The sequence below is a fragment of the Dermochelys coriacea genome, chromosome 4 (genome assembly GCF_009764565.3).
Source record: "Dermochelys coriacea isolate rDerCor1 chromosome 4, rDerCor1.pri.v4, whole genome shotgun sequence".
Taxonomy (NCBI): domain Eukaryota; kingdom Metazoa; phylum Chordata; order Testudines; family Dermochelyidae; genus Dermochelys; species Dermochelys coriacea.
In genome coordinates, this window is record NC_050071.1 from 30,388,248 (window position 1) to 30,408,413 (window position 20,166).

Genomic DNA, 20,166 nt, shown 5'->3' on the forward strand with positions numbered 1-20,166 from the left:
ATAAAGAAACGTTCATAAAAATGGGATATATGCAACTTAGAGATTCTCTGAAACTGTTGTAAGTATATGCATAGATCAAGGTAAATAGCTATTACAAATGTGGATCAAGCATTGGGTTGCTGAACACACCACCAGTGAGTGCTCAGCACCTTGAAATATTTGGCTCAAAAAGTCCAATTTTGACTGATTCACACATATAATTTTTTGCCGCATATGACATTTAAAGGAATATTTAGAATGTTTCTCAATTTACGTTGCTCAAACACATTTTTTAAAGGGACAAATCTATGATTTTCTCATTCGGAGTGATGGGGATGCAAGAAGCTCACGACATTTCTAAATTTCTCAAAAAAGTGGAGACTTTGCTATATTATTCTAGGAAACTATATGGTTTCCCCTCCAAACCCACCCCCCATTTTATATTATTAATAGCTGTTATTTATAGAATGTCATTGGTGTACATGGTACTGTCCACACATGTAATACCTGTCCCAAATGGCTTACGTAACTTAGATAAAAGTACAAGAGAAGAACTAGATGTAGCACCAAAACCAGTATGATTGCTTTTTGAGTTTGCATCCGTCTTATTAGTTCCAACTTTGTGGGTTTTTTTTCCTTTCTTTACTTTGATATTATAATTTATATTGATATTTAAATGCAGGCTACATCAAAGCCTATAAGGAGAGGCATGAGAGCAGGGTGAATGGTAGTGATGGAAGGCTAGCTTTGAGACACATGAAGGAGACTGAGTTTGCTTAGTGTACTAGAGAAGGAGTACTTTAATTCTGACCTGGAGGCACCTTGCCTTCCTGTGAAAGCAGTTCCATACCCCTGACCATTCAGTCCACAGTCCCTCTGATGGGACTGTTACCAGATATGGCAGGGTGGTAGAATATGAGGATGAAAATTGTCTATTAGGAAGTGGATTGAAAATACCAATCTAGATGAGGGCTTTCTAACAGAAAATGGCAAAGGTTTCCACTACCATTTTAAACAAAGGATTATTAACAAGGGCAGCAATTTAATTCCACTGAATTCTCAACTACATGTTCTGCCCCAGAGTCCACGCTGCCAGCCTTAATATCATTAGTGAAGACATTTTTCTAACGTATTTATTCAAAATAAGGAGAGTCTACTAGAGCAGAAAAAACAAAGGCATCTAGTTTAAATAAACATTTATTTTTAGATTGACTCGGTTAATATACTAAATGTATTAAAATTATGTATTATTTTTTAGAAGAATTTTTATACAAATCTGATTCTTGTAGCATTTTAATCATCCTCATCTTCCTCTTCTTCTTCCTCTATCTCATCCATTTCCTCAGCTGCAGCCAAAGCTTCTTCCTGTGCAGCCTTGAGTGCCTGCTCCTCTTCCACAGTAGGGTCATTCATTTCAGTGATTTCTGGCCCACTTGGGTACTCTGTCTGCACCGGTGGGGGCATCGAGGGCGAGTAGTTATCTGGACTGTATTTGTGACCCCAGCCCAGATAGATATTATCAAATTTCCTGAGGGAAAAAAGCAAGAGATCACACAACTTCCTGGCAAAAAAACCCCCTGAGGGCTCTGCCTATTCTTAGGCTTCCCCACTTCACTGAACAAAAACCAATATGGGACACATTTTCTATAGCTAGCATATTCAATATTGGCATCTGCACTTAACTAATGTAAATAACGATGAATGTGTCATGTGGCTATTAAAGATCTCATTGCACTTTTTTGCAAGAATAGGGGTGTTACACCTGAAGTCTTGGCCAAATACTAATTGGATAATTACATTCTATAAATCTGATTTCCACTATAGTTCCAGTGAAGATGGTATTCTTCACTTCTTGCCCTAAATTATTGTTATTATTGCTGTGCGCTGTTAAATGGCCTCCATGATCAACTCCTGAGGTGGCTACATTTTAGTAGTGGGAGAAGTCAGGGGATTAAAAATCACCAAAATAAACATTTCAACTGAATGAATTAAATAGGTGTCTGTGATTAACTAGTTTAAGATGGAATAGGAGTGAACACTATGAGATACCAAGGTTAACCAGTCTAGCTATATAAATAAGAGCTACCTACTTGCCGATAGCATAGGAGTACGCTCCAGGCCACAGGTTGGATTGAAGGACTGCAATGGCATATTGAGGAACCAGGTTTGTAGATAACTGAGATGTCCAAGGAGGAATGTTCTGAATTTCTGCCAAAAAAAACCAACAACACACACTTACGTGAATTACTTGACTCATGAACATCTATGAAATATTTGGTAGTTAGGTAGAGGACAGGATTTCGTCTCTATACAGTTGTTCTCAAAACCCAAGCAACTGATGTATCCTAAAAAGGGATTTTCAAATGGATGTTAAAGGAGTTGATAGACAAGGGGCAAGAGCTTTAAATATTGTGAAAGCCTTGTAATCTAAAGTCTGGTGTGGAGTCACTGGTTGATAGTCACAGAGTTATTAATTCAAGGGTGTAGTAAGAAGAACAGGAGAAAAGAAGGTTACACACACAGCTCCTGAAATTCAGTGGTACTTAATTCAGTACCAGTTCCCCAGGCAAAGAATACTGTGGACCACATACTGATAAATTTGAGAGACCCAGATCCAAATAATACAAAGATATGACCTTAGTCTAAGAATGGAGTGGTTGTACCATTGTCCATGACCTGCTGCAGTATTGAGCTCTAGATCTAAACTTTTATGTAATTTTTTTTCTAGCATAAGATAATGACAAAAACATCAACTCAATGTAACTGATGTAGTGTTGTCTTCCTGAACCTGCAGAAACCGAAGACAGTAGCTCTGAGAGGTGAAATTCCCCCTTTCCTCTCAATGTGGAGGAAGCTTGGAATTTCTTCAAATCAACTTTACAAAAAGTATCTGAAATTTATACCCCAAGCAAGGGGAAAAACTTGTAGGGAAAGGCTTCAGACTCAGCTTGATGAAGAACCACCTCAAAAAGGTTATTAGGAATAAGTAGGGAGTCTACAGAGACTGGAAAAAGGGATTGATATGCCATGGAAGCTACATCATGGAGGTTAGAAAATGTAGGAATAAAGTGAGAATTGCTAAAAGTCAAGCTGAGTTAGCTCTTTCCAAGGAAATTAAAACAAATAATAAGAGGTTTTTTTAGTTATATAAATAAAAAGAGAATAAGGAAGGATGAGGTTTGGCCGCTATGCAGTGTGGACAGAAAGGAGATTAAAGACAGTCCAGGTATGGCCCAAAAACTAAATGAATACTTTGCCTCAGTTTTCAGTAACAATAATAACATAGAATGTGTGCATGAAGGCAGTAAGGCTGATGGAAATGACTGTCTCGAAATGGAAATTACCACACCTGAGGTGGAAGAAAAACTTAAAGATCTAAATGCATTCAAATTGAGGTGACAGGAAAATTTCCATCCTAGTATACTGAAAGAACTGGCACATGAGATTGCTATTGTGGTAGGGAAGGTCTTTTAAAATATCTCTGTATTTGGGGGTAGTACCCTATGACTGGAGAACAGCTAACTACGTACCTATATTTAAGAAAGGGGAGAAAAAGTGATATGTGAAATTATAGACCTGTTAGTCTAACCTCAATAGTAAGCAAGGTTTTAGTACACATTTGTGAATGAAAGAATAATTACATTCACATACGTATATGATAAAGGGGGTGTATTTGCAACATGGGTGTGACAGTCTGTACCCCAAGGCAGTGCCCTGTAAACTCCATATTCATCATTTGTATATAACTGTGATATGGCATATAAAGCAGGCCTCGTGAGATATCACGGGAAAGGTTATGATCTGCCGAAAGTCATTGTTCTATCTAAATATGTATATCATTAGTGCATATGAAGTTATGAGATTGTGTTGTATGGTTGTCACTAAAACATGCTGCAAGTTGGGAAGCACCCAGATACTAGCTCCCCCAAGACAATAACCAGGGAGATAACCAATGTCCCAACAACAATCATCAGCCATTGTCCAGCAAGGGAGCTACAATTCAAAGACTCACCTGCCTAAGGCCACACCAGGGGAATTGCTCAACCTTGCCTGGTGACTCAGCAATGCCCACCAGACATGCCTGGACTTAGACCAATCTTATTCAATATTTTTATTAATGTTCTTGGCACAAAAAGTAGCAGTGTGCTAATGAAATTTGCTCATGATACAGAGTTGGGAAGCATTGTCAATACTGAGGAGGATCAGAATATTTACAGGAAGATCTGGATGACCTTGAAGACTAGTGTAACAGAAATGGGATGAAATTCAAGAATATAAGGTGTAAGATCATGCACTTATGGTCTAATAATAAGGATTTCTGCTAAAAGCTGGGGGCTCAGAGGAGGAGAGAAACCTAGGTGTGTGGGGCATTCGCAGGATGACTATGAGTTAATGGGGCTGTGAGAAACACAAATGCGATCCTAGAATATATTAGGCGAGGTATTTCCAGTAGAGATAGAAACATATTAATGGCATTGTACAAGGCATTGGTAAGACCTATTTTGGAAAACTGTTTACAGTTCTGATGACCCATGTTCAAGAAAGCGGAATGTAAACTGGAACAGGTGCAGAGAAGAGCTACTAGAAAGATCATGGGAATTGAGAGCCTATTTTATGAGACTGGAAAAGCTTGGCTTTTTAAGTCTAGCAAAACAAAGGCTGAGAGGGTATAATGATAAGGAAGGGTGAAGATCTATTTAAGATAAAGGACAATGCTGGCACAAGAACAAATGAATACAAACTGGCCGTAGACAAATTCCTGGCCGCAGGAAATTATAAGATTTCTAGCCATTTCAGAGGGGTGAGATTCTGGAACAACCTCCGAATAGGAGTTGTGGGGGCCATAGGCGCTGACTTCCCCTCTTTCCCCCGGGTGCTTGACCCCCCCTCCTCCCGCCCCCACTCCACCCCTTCCATGAAGCCCTGCCCCACATCTTCCTACCCTGCCCAGCCCCCATTCCAACCCCTTCCCAAAGTCCCTGCCCCAACTCTGCCCCCTCCCTGCCCCATTCCAACTCCTTCAACAAATCCCAGCCCTGGCCCCGCCTCCTCCCCTGAGTGCGCCACGTTCCTGCTCCTCCCCCTCCCTCCTGGAGAGTGCTAATGCTGCCAAACAGCTGTTTGGCGGCAGCTGGATGGGAAGCACTGGGATGTAGGCGGAGGAGAGGGGACGCGATGCACTCAGGGTGGGAGAAGGAGGAGGTGGGGAAAGGTGAGGAGAGCTTGGCTGCCAGTGGGTGCAGAGCACCCGCTAATTTTTCTCCGTGGGTGCTCCAGCCCCGAAGCACCCACGGAGTCGGTGCCTATGGTGGAGGCAAACAATTTAATTAGGTTTAAAAGAGAGCTGGACAAATTTATGAATGCAGTTGTATGACAGGGTTGCTTGTAATGGTAGGAAGTAGGGCTCAGAGCCCTGGGACTCACTTTTAGTTTATGTCTTTTGTTCCTAAAGCAGGGGTGAAATGGGGTATCCGAACCCCACACTGAGCATAGAAAGAAGTGGGAGGAGAGCTTCTCAGGTTTACAGGCAAGCAGCTTGAGCACACCCCATGCAGTTGCCATCATAATTAGGGTTGGAAGGGACCTCAGGAGATCATCTTGTCCAACCCTCTGCTCAAAGCAGGACCAATCCCCAATTTTTGCTGCAGATCCCTAAACGGCCCTCTCAAGGATTGAACTCACAACCCTGGATTTAGCAGGCCAATGCTCAGACCACTGAACTATCCCTCCCCCCATTGCTGCCAATCATGGAGGCAGGCACCCAAAGCTGCAGCCCACAGAAGAAACAAGGACTGCTATAAAGGGGAGAGTACAGAGAAGGAAGAGGAGGCAGAGGGCCCTGGGGCTGCACAGGGGTAATGCCCCTGTACCAGACTGCCTCCACAAACACAGCCAACAGACTGAAGCAGACTCAGTTAGAGATGAAGGTCCAAGAACTGCCCTGACTGGGGGCAAACTGAGGGGGGTCAGAGAGAAGCAGCAGAGACCCCTGAAAAAGGCACACCAGGCAGTGGTGATAAGGGTCAAAAGTAGGGCTGTCGATTAATTGCAGTTAACTCATGTGATTAACTCAAAAATTAATCATAATTAAAAAAATTAATCATGATTAATTGCAGTTTTTAATCACACAGTTAAACAATAGAATACCAATTAAAATGTATTAAATATTTTGGATGTTTTTCTACATTTTCATATATATTGTATTGTTGTAGTTGAAATCAAAGTTATATTATTTTTATGACAAATATTTGCAATGTAAAAATGATAAACAAAAGAAATAGTATTTTTCAATTCACCTTATACAAGCACTGTAGTGCAATCTCTTTCCTGTGAAAGTGCAATTGACAAATGTAGATTATTTTTGTTACATAACTGCACTCAAAAATAAAACAATATAAAACTTCAGAGCCTACAAGTCCACTCAGTCCTACTTCTTGTTCAGCCAATTGCTAAGACAAACAAGTTTGTTGACATTTACAGGAGATAATGCTGCCCTCTTATTTACAATGTCACCAGAAAGTGAGGCATTTGCATGGCTCTTTTGTAGCTGTGATTGCAAGGTATTTACATGCCAGATATGCTAAACATTTGTATGCCCTTTCATGCTTCGGCCACCATTCCAGAGGACATGCTTCCATGCTAATGATGCTTGTTAAAAAAATGTGTTAATTAAATTTGTGACTGAACTCCTGGGGGGAGAATTGTATGTACTCTGCACTGTTTTACCTGCACTCTGCCATATATTTCATGTTATAGCAGTCTCAGATGATAATCCAGCATACGTTGTTCATTTCTTAATAGGAACACTTTCATTTCTTGTTCATTTCTTAAAATGAACCTTTCACTGCAGATTTCACAAAACTAAAAGAAGGTACCAATGTAAGATTTCTAAAGATCGCTACAGTACTCAACCCAAGGTTTAAGAATCTGAAGTGCCTTCCAAAATCTGAGAGAGATGAAATATGAAACATGCTTTCAGAAGTCTTAAAAGAGCAACTCCAATGTGGAAACTACAGAAGCCGAACCACCAAAAAAGAAAATCAACCTTTTGCTGGTGGCATCTGACTCAGATAATAAAAATTAACATGCGTCAGTCCGCACTGCTTTGGATTGTTATCGAGCAGAACCCATCATCAGCATGGACGCATGTCCTCTGGAATGTTGGTTAAAGCATGAAGGGACATATGAATCTTTAGCACATCTGGCACGTAAATATCTTGTGACGCTGGCTACAACAGAGCCATGCAAAAGCCTGTTCTCACTTTCAGGGGACATTGTAAACATAAAGCGGGCAGCATTATCTCCTGCAAATGTAAACAAACTTGTTTGTCTGAGCTATTGGCTGAACGAGAAGTAGAACAGAGTGGACTTGCAGGCGCTAAAATTTTACATTGTTTTATTTTTGAATCCAGTTTTTTTTTTACATAATTCTACATTGGGAATTTCAACTTTCATGATAAAGAGATTGCACTGCAGTACTTGTATTAGGTGAATTGAAAAATACTATTTCTTTTGTTTTTTTACAGTGTAAATACTTGTAATCAAAAATAAATATAATATGAGCATTGTACACTTTGTATTCTGTGTTGTAATTGAAATCAATATATTTGAAAATGTAGGAAATATCCAAAAATATTTAAATAATGGTATTCTACTATTGTTTAACAGTGTGATTAATCACAATTAATTTTTTTAATCGCTCGACAGCCCTAGTCAAAAGGGATTCCCCCTGCCCAGTGTATTTTGGGAGGGTTTTTTAATCTCCTTTCTCTGAAGTATTAGGGATGGCCACAGCTGGAGATGTGACATTGGGGGGGGGGGGGGAGTGGCACTGAGCATTCTCTCTCAGGTGCTGATCTGGCTGGTTCTTGCTCACATGCTCAGAGTCCATCTGATTGCCATATATGGGGTTAGGAACAAATTTTCTACCAGATCAGATTGACTGTTACCTTGGGAGTTTTTTGGCAGCATGTGTGTGTGGGTCACTTGCCAGGATTATCTGGATACATCTCACTTAATCATTTTCCTACCATTGGTCCTCCTAGTCTCTGCCTGTGGCACATAATAGTCTAGTCTCCTGTAGGTTATACTATATTAGTCGCATTTCAGATGCTGCATTTAGTATGTGAATCCTGGCTGGGGTTGGTGCCCTGTTGTATAAAGGAGGGAAAACTAGTGATTCCTTCTGGCCTTAAACTCTATGGCTCTAGTGGAATTGTTAACTCTGAAACCTAAAGGTGACAGTTTAAATGTCAACATTGATAACTATTTCCCTGTTGATCATGTTAGGAGAAACATACAGTTAATGAGATTATCTCACAATCCCAAACTACCTCCAGGGACCCAAAACTCTAGAATGTTTATTAGAGAGCTGCTAAAAACTCCAGATGGATGTTCAGTGTCAAAAAAGATCAAGGATTCAAAGAAGTTTAAGTGGCCTGTACCTGCATCTTCAGAGAGTGGAGTCAGAAGAGGGGGTCCCACTTCTGGCTGTAGTTCATCTGGCTCTTCTGCTTTTTCCTCTTCCTCACCTTCTTCTTCTTCTTCTTCTTCTGACTTTTGTGAGGGGTTAATCCAGGAACAGCGGCCCTACAACCGACGTACCAAGAGTTATAAAACAGGTGCAGCAATCTTTGAAATACTGTGATGTGAGTTAAAACATTCAGTTCAGAAGCACTAAGGTGCCTAAACACCATGGTGATGGGTGGCATATAAAAAGAAAAATAGATAAATAGATGACATACAAGTATACTTGGCAGAGTTCTCCAGGCATCCCTTATTCAATTAGCTGCTTCAGAATTCATTCCCTTATACTTCAGTCATCAGATTTCAATCTGCTTTAGAGTTCTCAATTTTTTAAAAAGGTGCACTTAGTGTTTGTGAAAGATTCTGGACTTAAACCAAAAGAGTACAATTCTATATTCATTCATAGCTAGATGGTGTTGGTAGGCAGAGTCCAGCAAGGGCTTCACCACCCCAGGGGCTTCTTTAGGAGGCACCATGCATCAAAGACACACCTCTGAGGCATAATTCGCTCCCTGCTTCCTCCTTCCTCCAGTGAAGGGGTAATAATTTGCTGCTGGCCTATACCAGCAGCAAATTATAACACCCTCTGACCCAGCTGTGCTGTATTACCCATCCCTCCCTGCATAGGGGCATGAAGTAAGCAGGCACATAGCACCCATGTACTCCTGCATTTCTGGACCTACGGTCCAGGTTGCCTGCACAAGTAAGTAAGGAGAAGTCTTACTTCTCCATCCTCCCTTGTGCAGGCATGTAGTCCAAATTATAATCCAGGCCTCACAGAGCAGAGACAGCATAGGCAGCAATGATGTCTGTATCTCCACACTGTTTTGCCAGAGTGCCTCAATCCTGACCAGGGGGGACTACTTTCTATGGATGAGAGGATGGTTCTGTCCTGGGTCCATTCAATCCTTGGCCTTGTTGCTGATACTGCCAACTGTGATGGTACTATTCCACTGTGAATACAAGTGGCAGAATTGATTAATAAAGTGGAACTTGATTAATAAAGAATTCAAGGAAGGTAATGTAATTAATGCCAATCAACATAGGATTATGAAAAACAGATTCTGTCAAACTAACTCGATATGCTTTTTGAAAAGTTTACAAGTTTGGTTAATAAAGGTAATAGTGTTGATGTAATACATTTATGTAAGGAGTTTGGCTTGGTACTGCATGATATTTTGATTAAAAAAGTTGTATGATACAAAATGAATATGGCACACATTAAATTGATTAAAAGTTGGTTTACTGACAGGTCACAAAATGTAACTGTAAACAGGGAATCTTTATCAAGCAGGGGAGTGCAGAGATTGGTTCTTGGCCCTACACTATTTAACATTTTTATCAATGACCTGAAAGAAAATATAAAATCATCATGGATAAAGTTTGCACAAAAATTGGGAGAATGGCAAATAATGAAGAGGAAAGGTCACCGATAAGAGCAATCCAGATTTCTTGGTGAGCTGGGAGCAAGCAAACAATATGCATTTCAATATGACTAAATGTAAATGTATACATCTAGGAAAAAGGAATATATACTTACAGGATGGGAGAAACTATCCTTGGAAGCAGTGACTCTGAAAAAGATTTGGCGATCATTGTGGATAATCAGATGAACAAAAGCTCCCAGTGTGACACTGTCACCGAGAGGGCTAATGTAAACCTTGGATGCATAAACAGAGGAATCTCAAGCAAAAGTAGAGAGGTTGTTTTACCTCAGTATTTGATGCTGATGTGACCGCTGCTGAAATACTGTGTCTAGTTTTGGTGTCCACAGTTCAAGAATGATGTTGATAAATTGGAGAGGGTTCAAAAAAGAACCACCAGAATGATTAAGGATTAGAAAACATGCCTTATAGTGGTAGACTTAAGGAGCTCAATTTAGCTGAACAAAGAGAAAGTTAAGAGGTGACTTGATCAGTCTATAAGTACTACATGGGCAACAAATATTTGATAACGGGTTCTTCAATATAGCAAAGGAATCACACATTGCAGTGGCTGAAAGTTGAAGCTAGACTACTTCAGACTGGAAATAAGGTGTAAATTGTTATCAGTGAAGGTAATTATCCATCGGAAATATTTACCAAATGTCATGGTGGATTCTCTGTCATGGGGAATTTTTTTAAAATCAAGATTGGATGTTTTCTAAAAGATATCCTCGAAGAATTACTTCGGGAAATTCTATGATCTGTGTTATACATCTGTCTGACTAGATGATCAGAACAGTTCCTTCTGGGCTTGGAAATATGAATCTGTCCATTATTTTGCATAGGTTACTTGTTATGTCTGGCCAACAGCTGGAAAGAACAACTCAAAATGTCCTTAAGATTTTAAATATCTATTGATTTTATATTTAAAGCCATCATTCTGTTGCCAAGAAATAAAAAACCAAATATTCACCAATACTCAATGCATGACTCTACAATATTATTGTTGGGCTGCTAGAGGGCAGTCAGTCACCCAGCAAAGAAAGATCAAGTTAACAAATACTCTTCCCAGACCTGTGTTGACATCATTAATGCTGCTAACTTTTAACAAGGAAATAAGTGCCATGTCACACATAGCTTTTCCTTCAGAAGAAACAAAGGGACCACATTAACAGAGTTAAGTGTTATTTTCAAGCTTCTGTAATGGCATTACTTACAGTGTAAACATCAAAAATTCAACTGGAGAAAATATTGGACAGTGTTCCCTTTATGTACAGTTATGAAGAGCCTACATTGGTATTAGCACTCTAGCTAGTAAGGCATACCTAGTCATTGCCAAGTCAGGAAAGAAACTGTCTTGGCCTTTGGAGAAACAGAAACCAGACAGAAAGGATCAAAGTCCACCAATGCTCAACCCCATATTATCACAGGAAATTGATTATTGAGGGATATATTCCCTTATCCCAACAGGTTATGCCTGCACATTTATCCAGAGGAAGACATGCAACTTCCCCCCACTCCCTGCCAAAAAAAACCAAAACAAAACAAAAAAAACCCTAGGAAGTTGCTGCCAATATGCATTAGGATATTGCAATAGGAGACAATTCTAGCTCAGCTCCAAATGTGGTGAACAGTTCATCCTATGCAGATTACTTTCTGAGACACCGTTGATAACCATGTAATTGGTATCCAAGATCAATACTGATTACATAGAGCATTACCTGCATTAGAATATTCTGTACATGGTGCACCCAGTTGGAAATGGAATCCACAAGTTCCATCACACTAATGGTCTCAAAGTCAGGATTTTCTTCATATGTGTCTCTTCCTCCTCCCCCCTCCTCCTCTTCATCACCTTCCTCCTCTCCAAACTGGTAGAACCCCAGTGGGCTGATCTGTGTCCCTGCTGAGATCCGAGCGATCTGTGCACGCAGGTAATTGGCCTCGTTCCCTGGGAAAGGTGGATAGCTTACAATAGGAGCATCCAGCCTTCCAGTGAAGAACTTCTTGATTTTCCTGGAAGCCACAATTTGCGCTGGTGTCACTGGAGGTAACTTCACCCAGGGTTTGCCTGGCTCATTACAGACAAAATAGATAAACTTATTGGTGCCAGTCCGGTTTTCTTCTTTTGGGACCACTGGTGGGGGTTTATAGGTGGACTTTGGTGGCTCATCTTCTTCCTTCTCTTCATCTTCTTCTTCATCTTTGTCCTCACTGCCCTCTTTTTCCCCCTCCTCAATCACTTCTTCCTCCTCTGTCTCCTCCTCCTCTTCCCCCTCACGATACTCCACTTCAGCCACGATATAGTTCATCTCCAGGCCCAAGATCTTGCCCCAGAAGCGACATGTCTGGATTGGCTGCATGCTGACGAGCTGCTTGAGGGCAAGGAATATATGGTAGTTTTCCTCCATGCTCAAGCCGACTCCAGCCTGTTCAAAATAGAAGGCTGTCTCCATCACGTTGGGTAGAGGGCTATCTGTCTAGGGAAGAAATTGCTGGAGTTAAAGCTGAAGTATAAATAAAAGATATTTTTAAAAGGTTAAGTATATTACCCACTAAAAATAATACTTAGCATTTATATATTGTCTTTCATCCTTTCAAAGTGCTTTATAAACATTAATTAACTAAGCATCACAACGTAATAATACACCATTTTACAGAAGGAGAAATTGAGGCAGAAAGCTTAAACAATATGCAGCTTTCAGGTAGCAGAGTCTGGAAAAGAATTCAAGATTCCAACCCCCCAGTGCTTTCGTAACTACTTCAAAACATTCAGGGTCAGAACTAGTTACAGGTGGACAGTATGAGCAATCTATACCAGGGATCTCAGTGCTGGCACTCATATACTACTACATCAATGCCACTAATTGGTTGGGAAGCCATCGATGACCAGGGACAGTAAGGCTACATTTCCTCATGTGCAAGACAGGTGCACTTTGCAAGAACAGAATAATCTTTTTACATACTCAGCTAATTTGGTTGGATTTCAAAAGCCTGAAAGAAGCAGAGAAATTCCATATATAGCCAGCAATCCCTCCCTTATTTTAGTGTCACTCTTTTGGATACCTGGATATAGAGGTATTCTAAGCATGCATTATTTTAGATTGACTATATTATATGTGGGATTTTCCAAATCATTCAGCATTGGAGTACTTCTGCTCACTCAGAAATCAGTGGTAAACCTTCCATTGGCTTCAGTGGGAACACAGTTAGGCAACAACAAGCCTTTCTGAAAAGTCTCCCTATGTCTTGCCATCTTTACCCCTTTACCATTTGGCAATTCATTCCCAGCCATTTACATCAGATAGAGGAGCAAAAAAAGTAAGACTGGAAGTTGTATACTGTATTATAGGGTAAATAGTTTGGTGGCATGACTATTGGTTTATGTGTAATTTCTCTGTCAAGCTTTTAAGTATCAACCAATTAGGTTGAGGATATGAAAAATGCAATTTCTTCTTCCAAAATACATTGCTTTTTCTCACAAGGACATGTTACCACTTTGTTCTTGGCTATCACTGACCTGAAGATGACTGGTACAGCATGGACAAGATGGCTTAATGTTTTTCTATCTTTAATGTTCAGTTGCAATGATTTACTTAATGACAGGTTTCAGAGTAGCAGCCGTGTTAGTCTGTATTTGCAAAAAGAAAAGGAGTACTTGTGGCACCTTAGAGACTAACAAATTTATTAGAGCATAAGCTTCCGATGAAGTGAGCTGTAGCTCACGAAAGCTTATGCTCTAATAAATTTGTTAGTCTCTAAGGTGCCACAAGTACTCCTTTTCTTTTTGCAAATGATTTACTTGTACATATAATGTTGACTTGCTATGAAGGTCAACTCCAAACAACTGGTATTTGCTTTCTCAAACTAATGGTTCTACCTTTCACCACCTAGTGGTTCTAACTTTCACCACAGAGCTCTCTTAAAACCATTTGGGAACTTAATATTCAGCATATGAGAAGTAAGGGGACACAAAAAGTACCTTGCTGCTTTCATATGAAAAATACCTTTTCAGTTCTACACTTCAGTTCTTTAGGCCAAATGTCACCATAGCTTTTTTCTAGCTGGAACACAGACCAAAACTGCAACTGGAGTAAAAGGGAGTTAAAAATTCTCCATCCTTTGTCCCACATTAGCGGCTGAACACAATGCTCTTAACCCTGTTCCCCATGCATCCCCATACGAATTTCATTTTAGGTAAAATAAATTAGTCAGTCTAGATTACGTAAGGAAAAGAGAATGCTGTAATTCTTCTTTTTCATCCCTCATTTCTAAAGGGACAAGAGGTAGAAGTCCCACTGAAGGGATCATTTAAGCTTCTGAGGGGCAAAACAGTGAAGATTAGAATATACTGTAGGGAAAAATCCTAATTTGCCAGGGGTTGGGCAAGATAACCTCATGCCTTTTCCATCTTTAATCTCTGTTTCTACAACAGTCACTCACTATTTCCTCTTCTGGCTCTTGATCTCCTCCCTCTCCTGTCCCCTTGAGGAACAGAGCCTTATATTTCTCTGCCAGCTCATATGTTGGAAGCATTTCATGCTCATCACGAAGAGTGTCCATTTTTTTCTGGAAGTGAGCCCATTTCACATCCTTACTGATATTCTCAATGATGTCTACTGCATTTATAGGGCGTTCATCCAAGATCTTGGTCAGCATGTGAGCAAGATGATCATATCTGTCAAATCAAAAGAGAATGAAAACTCCAAGGAAGAATATTACTGCCTTACTATATCAAATACTCAGCATAGTTGGTTTCTCATGTCAAAGATAAAGGCATATGTCCTGGGATAACTCCTAAGGTCCAGAGCCATCACTACAGTAATTAGCTCTAATATTGAAAATGTCAGCTGAGTGTTATGGAAATTAAGCCTGAGATATATACCTGGTAATATTCATAAGGAATAGCTTGTTTGTAGTATGTCTAATAACATGTTCATCTTCCATTTATAGATTTTCCCACCATTTCTCCACTTACAGTGTGAAGCTGGATTTAGAACTCTTAATAGGGTCTATCTCCCTTTAATCAGGGGTGGACAAACTTTTTGGCTCGAGGGCCACATTGGGGTTGCGAAACTGTATGGAGGGCCAGGTAGGGAAGGCTGTGCCTCCCCAAACAGCCTGGCCCCACCCCCTATCCGCCCCCTCCCAATTCCCGCCCCCTGACTGCCCCCCTCAGAACCCCCCACATCCAACCCCCCTGCTCCTTGTCCCCTGACCGCCCCCTCCCGGGACCCCCTGCCCCTAACCACCCGCCGGGACCCCACCCCTATCTAAGCCCCCCTGCTCCTTGTCCCCTGACTGCCCTGACCCCATCCAAACCCCTGTCCCCTGACAGACCTCCTGGGACCCTTGACCCATTCACCCCCCCCACACTTCTTGTCCCCTAACTGCCCCCCCGACCCACCACCTATCCAACTCCCCCCGCTCCCTGTCTCCTGATTGCCCCCCTCCCCGAATCTCCACCCCATCTGACCGCTCCCTGTGTCCTGACTGGCCCCTGGGACCTCCTGCCTCCCTCCGCCCCCTTACCACGCCACTCAAAGTGGCAGGACAGGCTTGTTGGAAAGCCTGGGAGATAGGTGGGCGGGCGCAAGCTGTGCTGCTCATACAGCAGCCTGGCTGCGGGGAAGAGAGGGCAGTGGGGGAGGGGCCAGGGGTTAGCCTCCTCAGCCAGGAGCTCAGGGGCCAGGCAGGATGGGCCCGCAGGCCGTAGTTTGCCTACCTCTGCTTTAATCCCTCTAAATTCCTTTTGGTAGGTCTGATCTTGAATGCTGCTGAGAACCTATGACTACTACCAAAGGATTAACCCTTATGTCCTTGATTCTCCCCAGATGCTTTCCCTTCCCTCCTATACCTCGTTGTCCTCTCCACTCAGACTATCTTCTCCTCCACTCATACCTCCTTCCCCTGCCCATGTTATTCCCCTCTTTTCACACTCACAAGTTCAGGCCAGACTTTGTGCTGCTCTTCATTAGATAGGCCTTTGCATTCTGGATTGCCAGTGCTCTAGGTTCAGGATCAGGTATTTCATCCTCATATGGGCTGTATCCTGGCTGATAAAGGCCATACCCTGGTTCCTGTGGTTGATAAGGGCCATGTCCAGGTACAAAAGGCTGATAGGGACCAAGCATAGGTTCTTGTTGCTGATAAAGGCTTCCTCTTGGTTCCTGTAGCTGGTAGGGGTCTTGTCCCAGGGCATGTGGCTGATAGATGCTTCCTCTCGCCTCTTGTGATAAGGGTCCCACTCGACGGGCTTCATAGGCAGATTGTCCTGGTTGGTGAGGCTGATAGGGAGCTTGACCTGGTGTGGTATCCTGGCCCGGCTGGTGAGGTTGATAAGGGGCTGGTCCAGATTCAGAAGGTTCATAAGGAGATTGTCCTGTTTGGGAGGGTGGGTAGGGGCCCATGCCAAGTGGGGAGCCCTGGCCTAGCTGCTCGGAGCTCTGCCCTGAAGGGGGGGAGGCCTGAACCTCGGGCGGAGGGTCTCCGGAGGGATCCGCCATGGCACTGGCTGCCGGCTGGGGCTATCGGTCCCTCAGCACCGGGGTCCCGCCGAGCCCGCCGCCGCCTGGACTCCCGGCTTCTCCTGTCTCCAAGCCACAGCTTCCGGCCCCAGAGAGGAGGCGCGGGCGGGGCGTTGCCAAGGTAAACGCGGCTCCGTCGCCAGGCTGACTTGAGCGAGCGCGCGGGCGCGCGTGCCGCACGTGACTCCGCTCGGCACGAGGCCGGGGCGTGGCCGAGCTCCAGAGCGAGCCGGGTAGGCAGGCAGGCTGGCCGGCCGGCCGGCCGGCCGAGGGAGTGCAATGGCGGGGGCGGAGAATCCCAGCGCCAAATCAATGCCCTGGTGCCCCCGTCTCCCCCGCGCTTCTTTGCGGGTTCCACCCAGGCTGGGCTCGCGAGGCTGTGAGGTCTTGTGTTGTAGTTTGTTTTTCAAGATGTACCGAGCATCGTTGGGGAGGGGTGGTCTTGATAAATACAAGGCAAAACTGGCGGGAGGGCTAGCCCTGAAAAGTTGACAGCCGAAGAATGCGTAGGTAGGGACATAGCCACACAGTCTGAGTTTGCGGATCACTCCACTTCTCTGCCCTGGAGCTGTACCCCTTCCACTTGATCCCTGTCAAGGTGCCTAGCACAGTGTTTCCTAACGCGTGGGTTGTGCCCTCCTGAGGGTTACGAAGGACTAGACTCAGGACATGAAATGACCTCTCAATTTTGTCCTCAGAGCCTCAGATTTCATTAAAAAAAAAAAAAAAAAAAAAAGGCCTGGGCTACATGACAAAGTTGCACAAGTTTTACTTAAACTGAGTTTTAAATCGATTAAAACGGGTGCAAATGCCTGTTTAGATATTTCATTTTGGAAGTGGTTTATTTAGGTTTCTCTTAAATTGATCCCTAATTGGATTTAAGATGGGGAGGGGGGAGACTTGTTTAAACCAAAATAAGAGTGTCCAAAGGGGATCTGCACCAGTGTAAGTAAACTGATTTAAAAGCACATCTTAGAATCATAAAATATCAGGGTTGGAAGGGACCTCAGGAAGTCATCTAGTCCAGCCCCCGCTCAAAGCCTCAAATTAAACTAGTACAAGATTCTCATGTAAAAAACCCTGAATCTCTAGCAGAGACTTGAACTGCACCATTCATTTTAATAGTGCTAATGAAGATACCAATATGATACATTAAATGTCAACATTATTAACTATTTCACTGCTCATCAATGTATGTACAAAAGACAGGAAGAATCTACACCAGCATTTCTCAAAGGGGTGGCAGGGAGGGTGTTTCAAGCAAATGCTCCCAAGTTGTTCAAGAGGCAGACCAGGGCTACATTACAAACTTTTGCAGGCATAGCTATGTTGGTCAGGGGTGTGAAAAGGGTTGATCCCTGCCTCTCTCACCTACAGTAAATGTAGGTGAGATATACTGGCAAAACTGCATGTTTGCTGGGTGTAGTTTATTTTGCTGATGGGGGTGGGAGGGAAATAAGTTATACAAGCAAAAGCACAGTTTTGCCAGTATTACTGTGTCCACACTAGGAGCACTTTGCCAGTATACTATATATGAACAAGTGTCCTTTTCCTTTGCCTTTCATTGTCCACTACTACCCTCATAACCCACTCAAGTAAAAATTCCCACTACACATACCAGATACAGATGTTATCATCTGTAGGAGGAGAGCCTTCCTTGGGAGCGCCTTGTAAGATCTGGCAGAGCAGAGCTCTGCTCCTACACACCAACTCAATTTAAAATTTGGATGTTCACTTAAAATAAATCCCCGGGAAATTTGTAAAATGAAAAAGAGAGATCTGCCTCTCCACTAAAGCCCACCATTTTTTTTCAGTTGAATCCAGCTAATACCCAAAAAGGAATATGACACTTTCCTCTTTAAAAGCATACACCTTTTTAAAAAGCCTGAGTGTTGCAATGTTTGGAAATAAATAGTTAAGGGATCCAGCTAGTTTTCCACGATCAAGTAATCTTCCATCATTTGTTCTTACCCCATCCATCCAAAGTCAACACGGCCTTCAAAACATTTGGAAACATATATCCAAAAGTAAACTCTCTGGGGGCAGAGACCATCTTTGTACAGTGTCTAGCATAATGAGGCCCTGATCTAGGATGGAGGCTCTAGGCACTACTGGAATAAAATAATTATAATAAATAACAATATTTACTGGTTTCAGAGTAGCAGCCGTGTTAGTCTGTATCCGCAAAAATAACAGGAGTACTTGTGGCACCTTTGAGACTAACAAATTTATTAGAGAATAAGCTTTCATGGGCTATTTACTGATTAGTAATATTTGTGAATATTTACTGATTAGTAGGAGATTATAAAATGTTATGTTTTATTAAGGGGATCTATTCCAATAATTTAGCCCTGAAGGAATTGTGATTTATCTGATCTTATACTTGTTACTGATCCAGGATAGCACATTAGTAGGGCCGTTCATTTTTAGTTTTTATTTTATTTAATTTTCCCCAGGAATTTATCGGTGTTTATTTCTACAACAAAAATGGGTGAAAATCGGTGGAAAAACAATTAATATTTTTTCTCGGTAAATATTGGGGTTTATTTTGGTGAATGGAAGGACGGGGAAAAAATATTCAGTAGATTAATGCTTTGATGAATGGTTTGCTGCAAAACTAAAACAGAACTCAAAACACAATGCCATCTCTGAGTTTAATTAAACAATATATCGATAATCGCCAAATAAAACTTTTCATTTGAATAAACAGTCAAACTGTTTAGACTTAGAACTGATCTGGTTTTGTTCAATATCTTCATTAATGATCTGGAGGATGGCATGGACTGCACCCTCATCAAGTTTGCAGATGATACTAAACTAGGAGGAGTGGTAGATACGCTGAAGGGTAGGGATAGGATACAGAGGGACCTAGACAAATTAGAGGATTGGGCCAAAAGAAATCTGATGAGGTTCAACAAGGACAAGTGCAGAGTCCTGTACTTAGGACGGAAGAATCCCATGTAGTGCTACAGACTAGGGACCGAGTGGCTAGGCAGCAGTTCTGCAGAAAAGGACCTAGGGGTTACAGTAGACGAGAAGCTGGATATGAGTCAACAGTGTGCCCTTGTTGCCAAGAAGGCTAACAGCATTTTGGGCTGTATAAGTGGGAGTATTGCCAGCAGATCGAGGGACGTGATCATTCCCCTCTATTTGGCATTGGTGAGGCCTCATCTGGAGTACTGTGTCCAGCTTTGGGCCCCACACTACAAGAAGGATGTGGAAAAATTGGAGGGAGTCCAGCAGAGGGCAACAAAAATAATTAGGGGGCTGGAGCACATGACTTATGAGTAGGGGCTGAGGGAACTGGGATTGTTTAGTCTGCAGAAAAGAAGAATGAAGGGGGATTTGATAGCTGCTTTCAACTATCTGAAAGGGGGTTCCAAAGAGGATGAATCTAGACTGTTCTCAGTGGTAGCAGATGATAGAACAAGGAGTAATGGTCTCAAATTGTAGTGGGGGAGGTTTATGTTGGATATTAGGAAAAACTTTTTTCTCTAGGAGGGTGGTGAAGCACTGGAATGGGTTACGAGGGAGGTAGTGGAATCTCTTTCCTTAGAGGTTTTTAAGGTCAGGCTTGACAAAGCCCTGACTGGGATGTTTTAGTTGGGGATTGGTACTGCTTTGAGCAGGGGGTTGGACTAGATGACCTCTTTAGGTTCCTTCCAACCCTGATATTCTATGAACTATTAGTCTACAAATATTTACATTTA

At 42.2% G+C, this 20,166-nt stretch overlaps 1 protein-coding gene across 1 annotated transcript; it reads right to left on the bottom strand.

The window, feature by feature from the left end:
- Positions 1–1,158: 1,158 nt before the first annotated feature.
- On the bottom strand, positions 1,159–16,614 carry LOC119854667 (radial spoke head protein 4 homolog A-like). The gene is made up of 6 exons (XM_038399515.2): positions 15,873–16,614; positions 14,373–14,607; positions 11,651–12,409; positions 8,424–8,568; positions 2,070–2,187; positions 1,159–1,507 (listed from the first exon to the last, which is right to left on the bottom strand). The coding sequence occupies exons 1-6, from the start codon at positions 16,433–16,435 to the stop codon at positions 1,273–1,275; spliced, it is 2,055 nt and encodes a 684-aa protein (XP_038255443.1). The 5' UTR covers positions 16,436–16,614; the 3' UTR covers positions 1,159–1,272.
- Between the last annotated feature and the right edge of the window lie 3,552 nt (positions 16,615–20,166).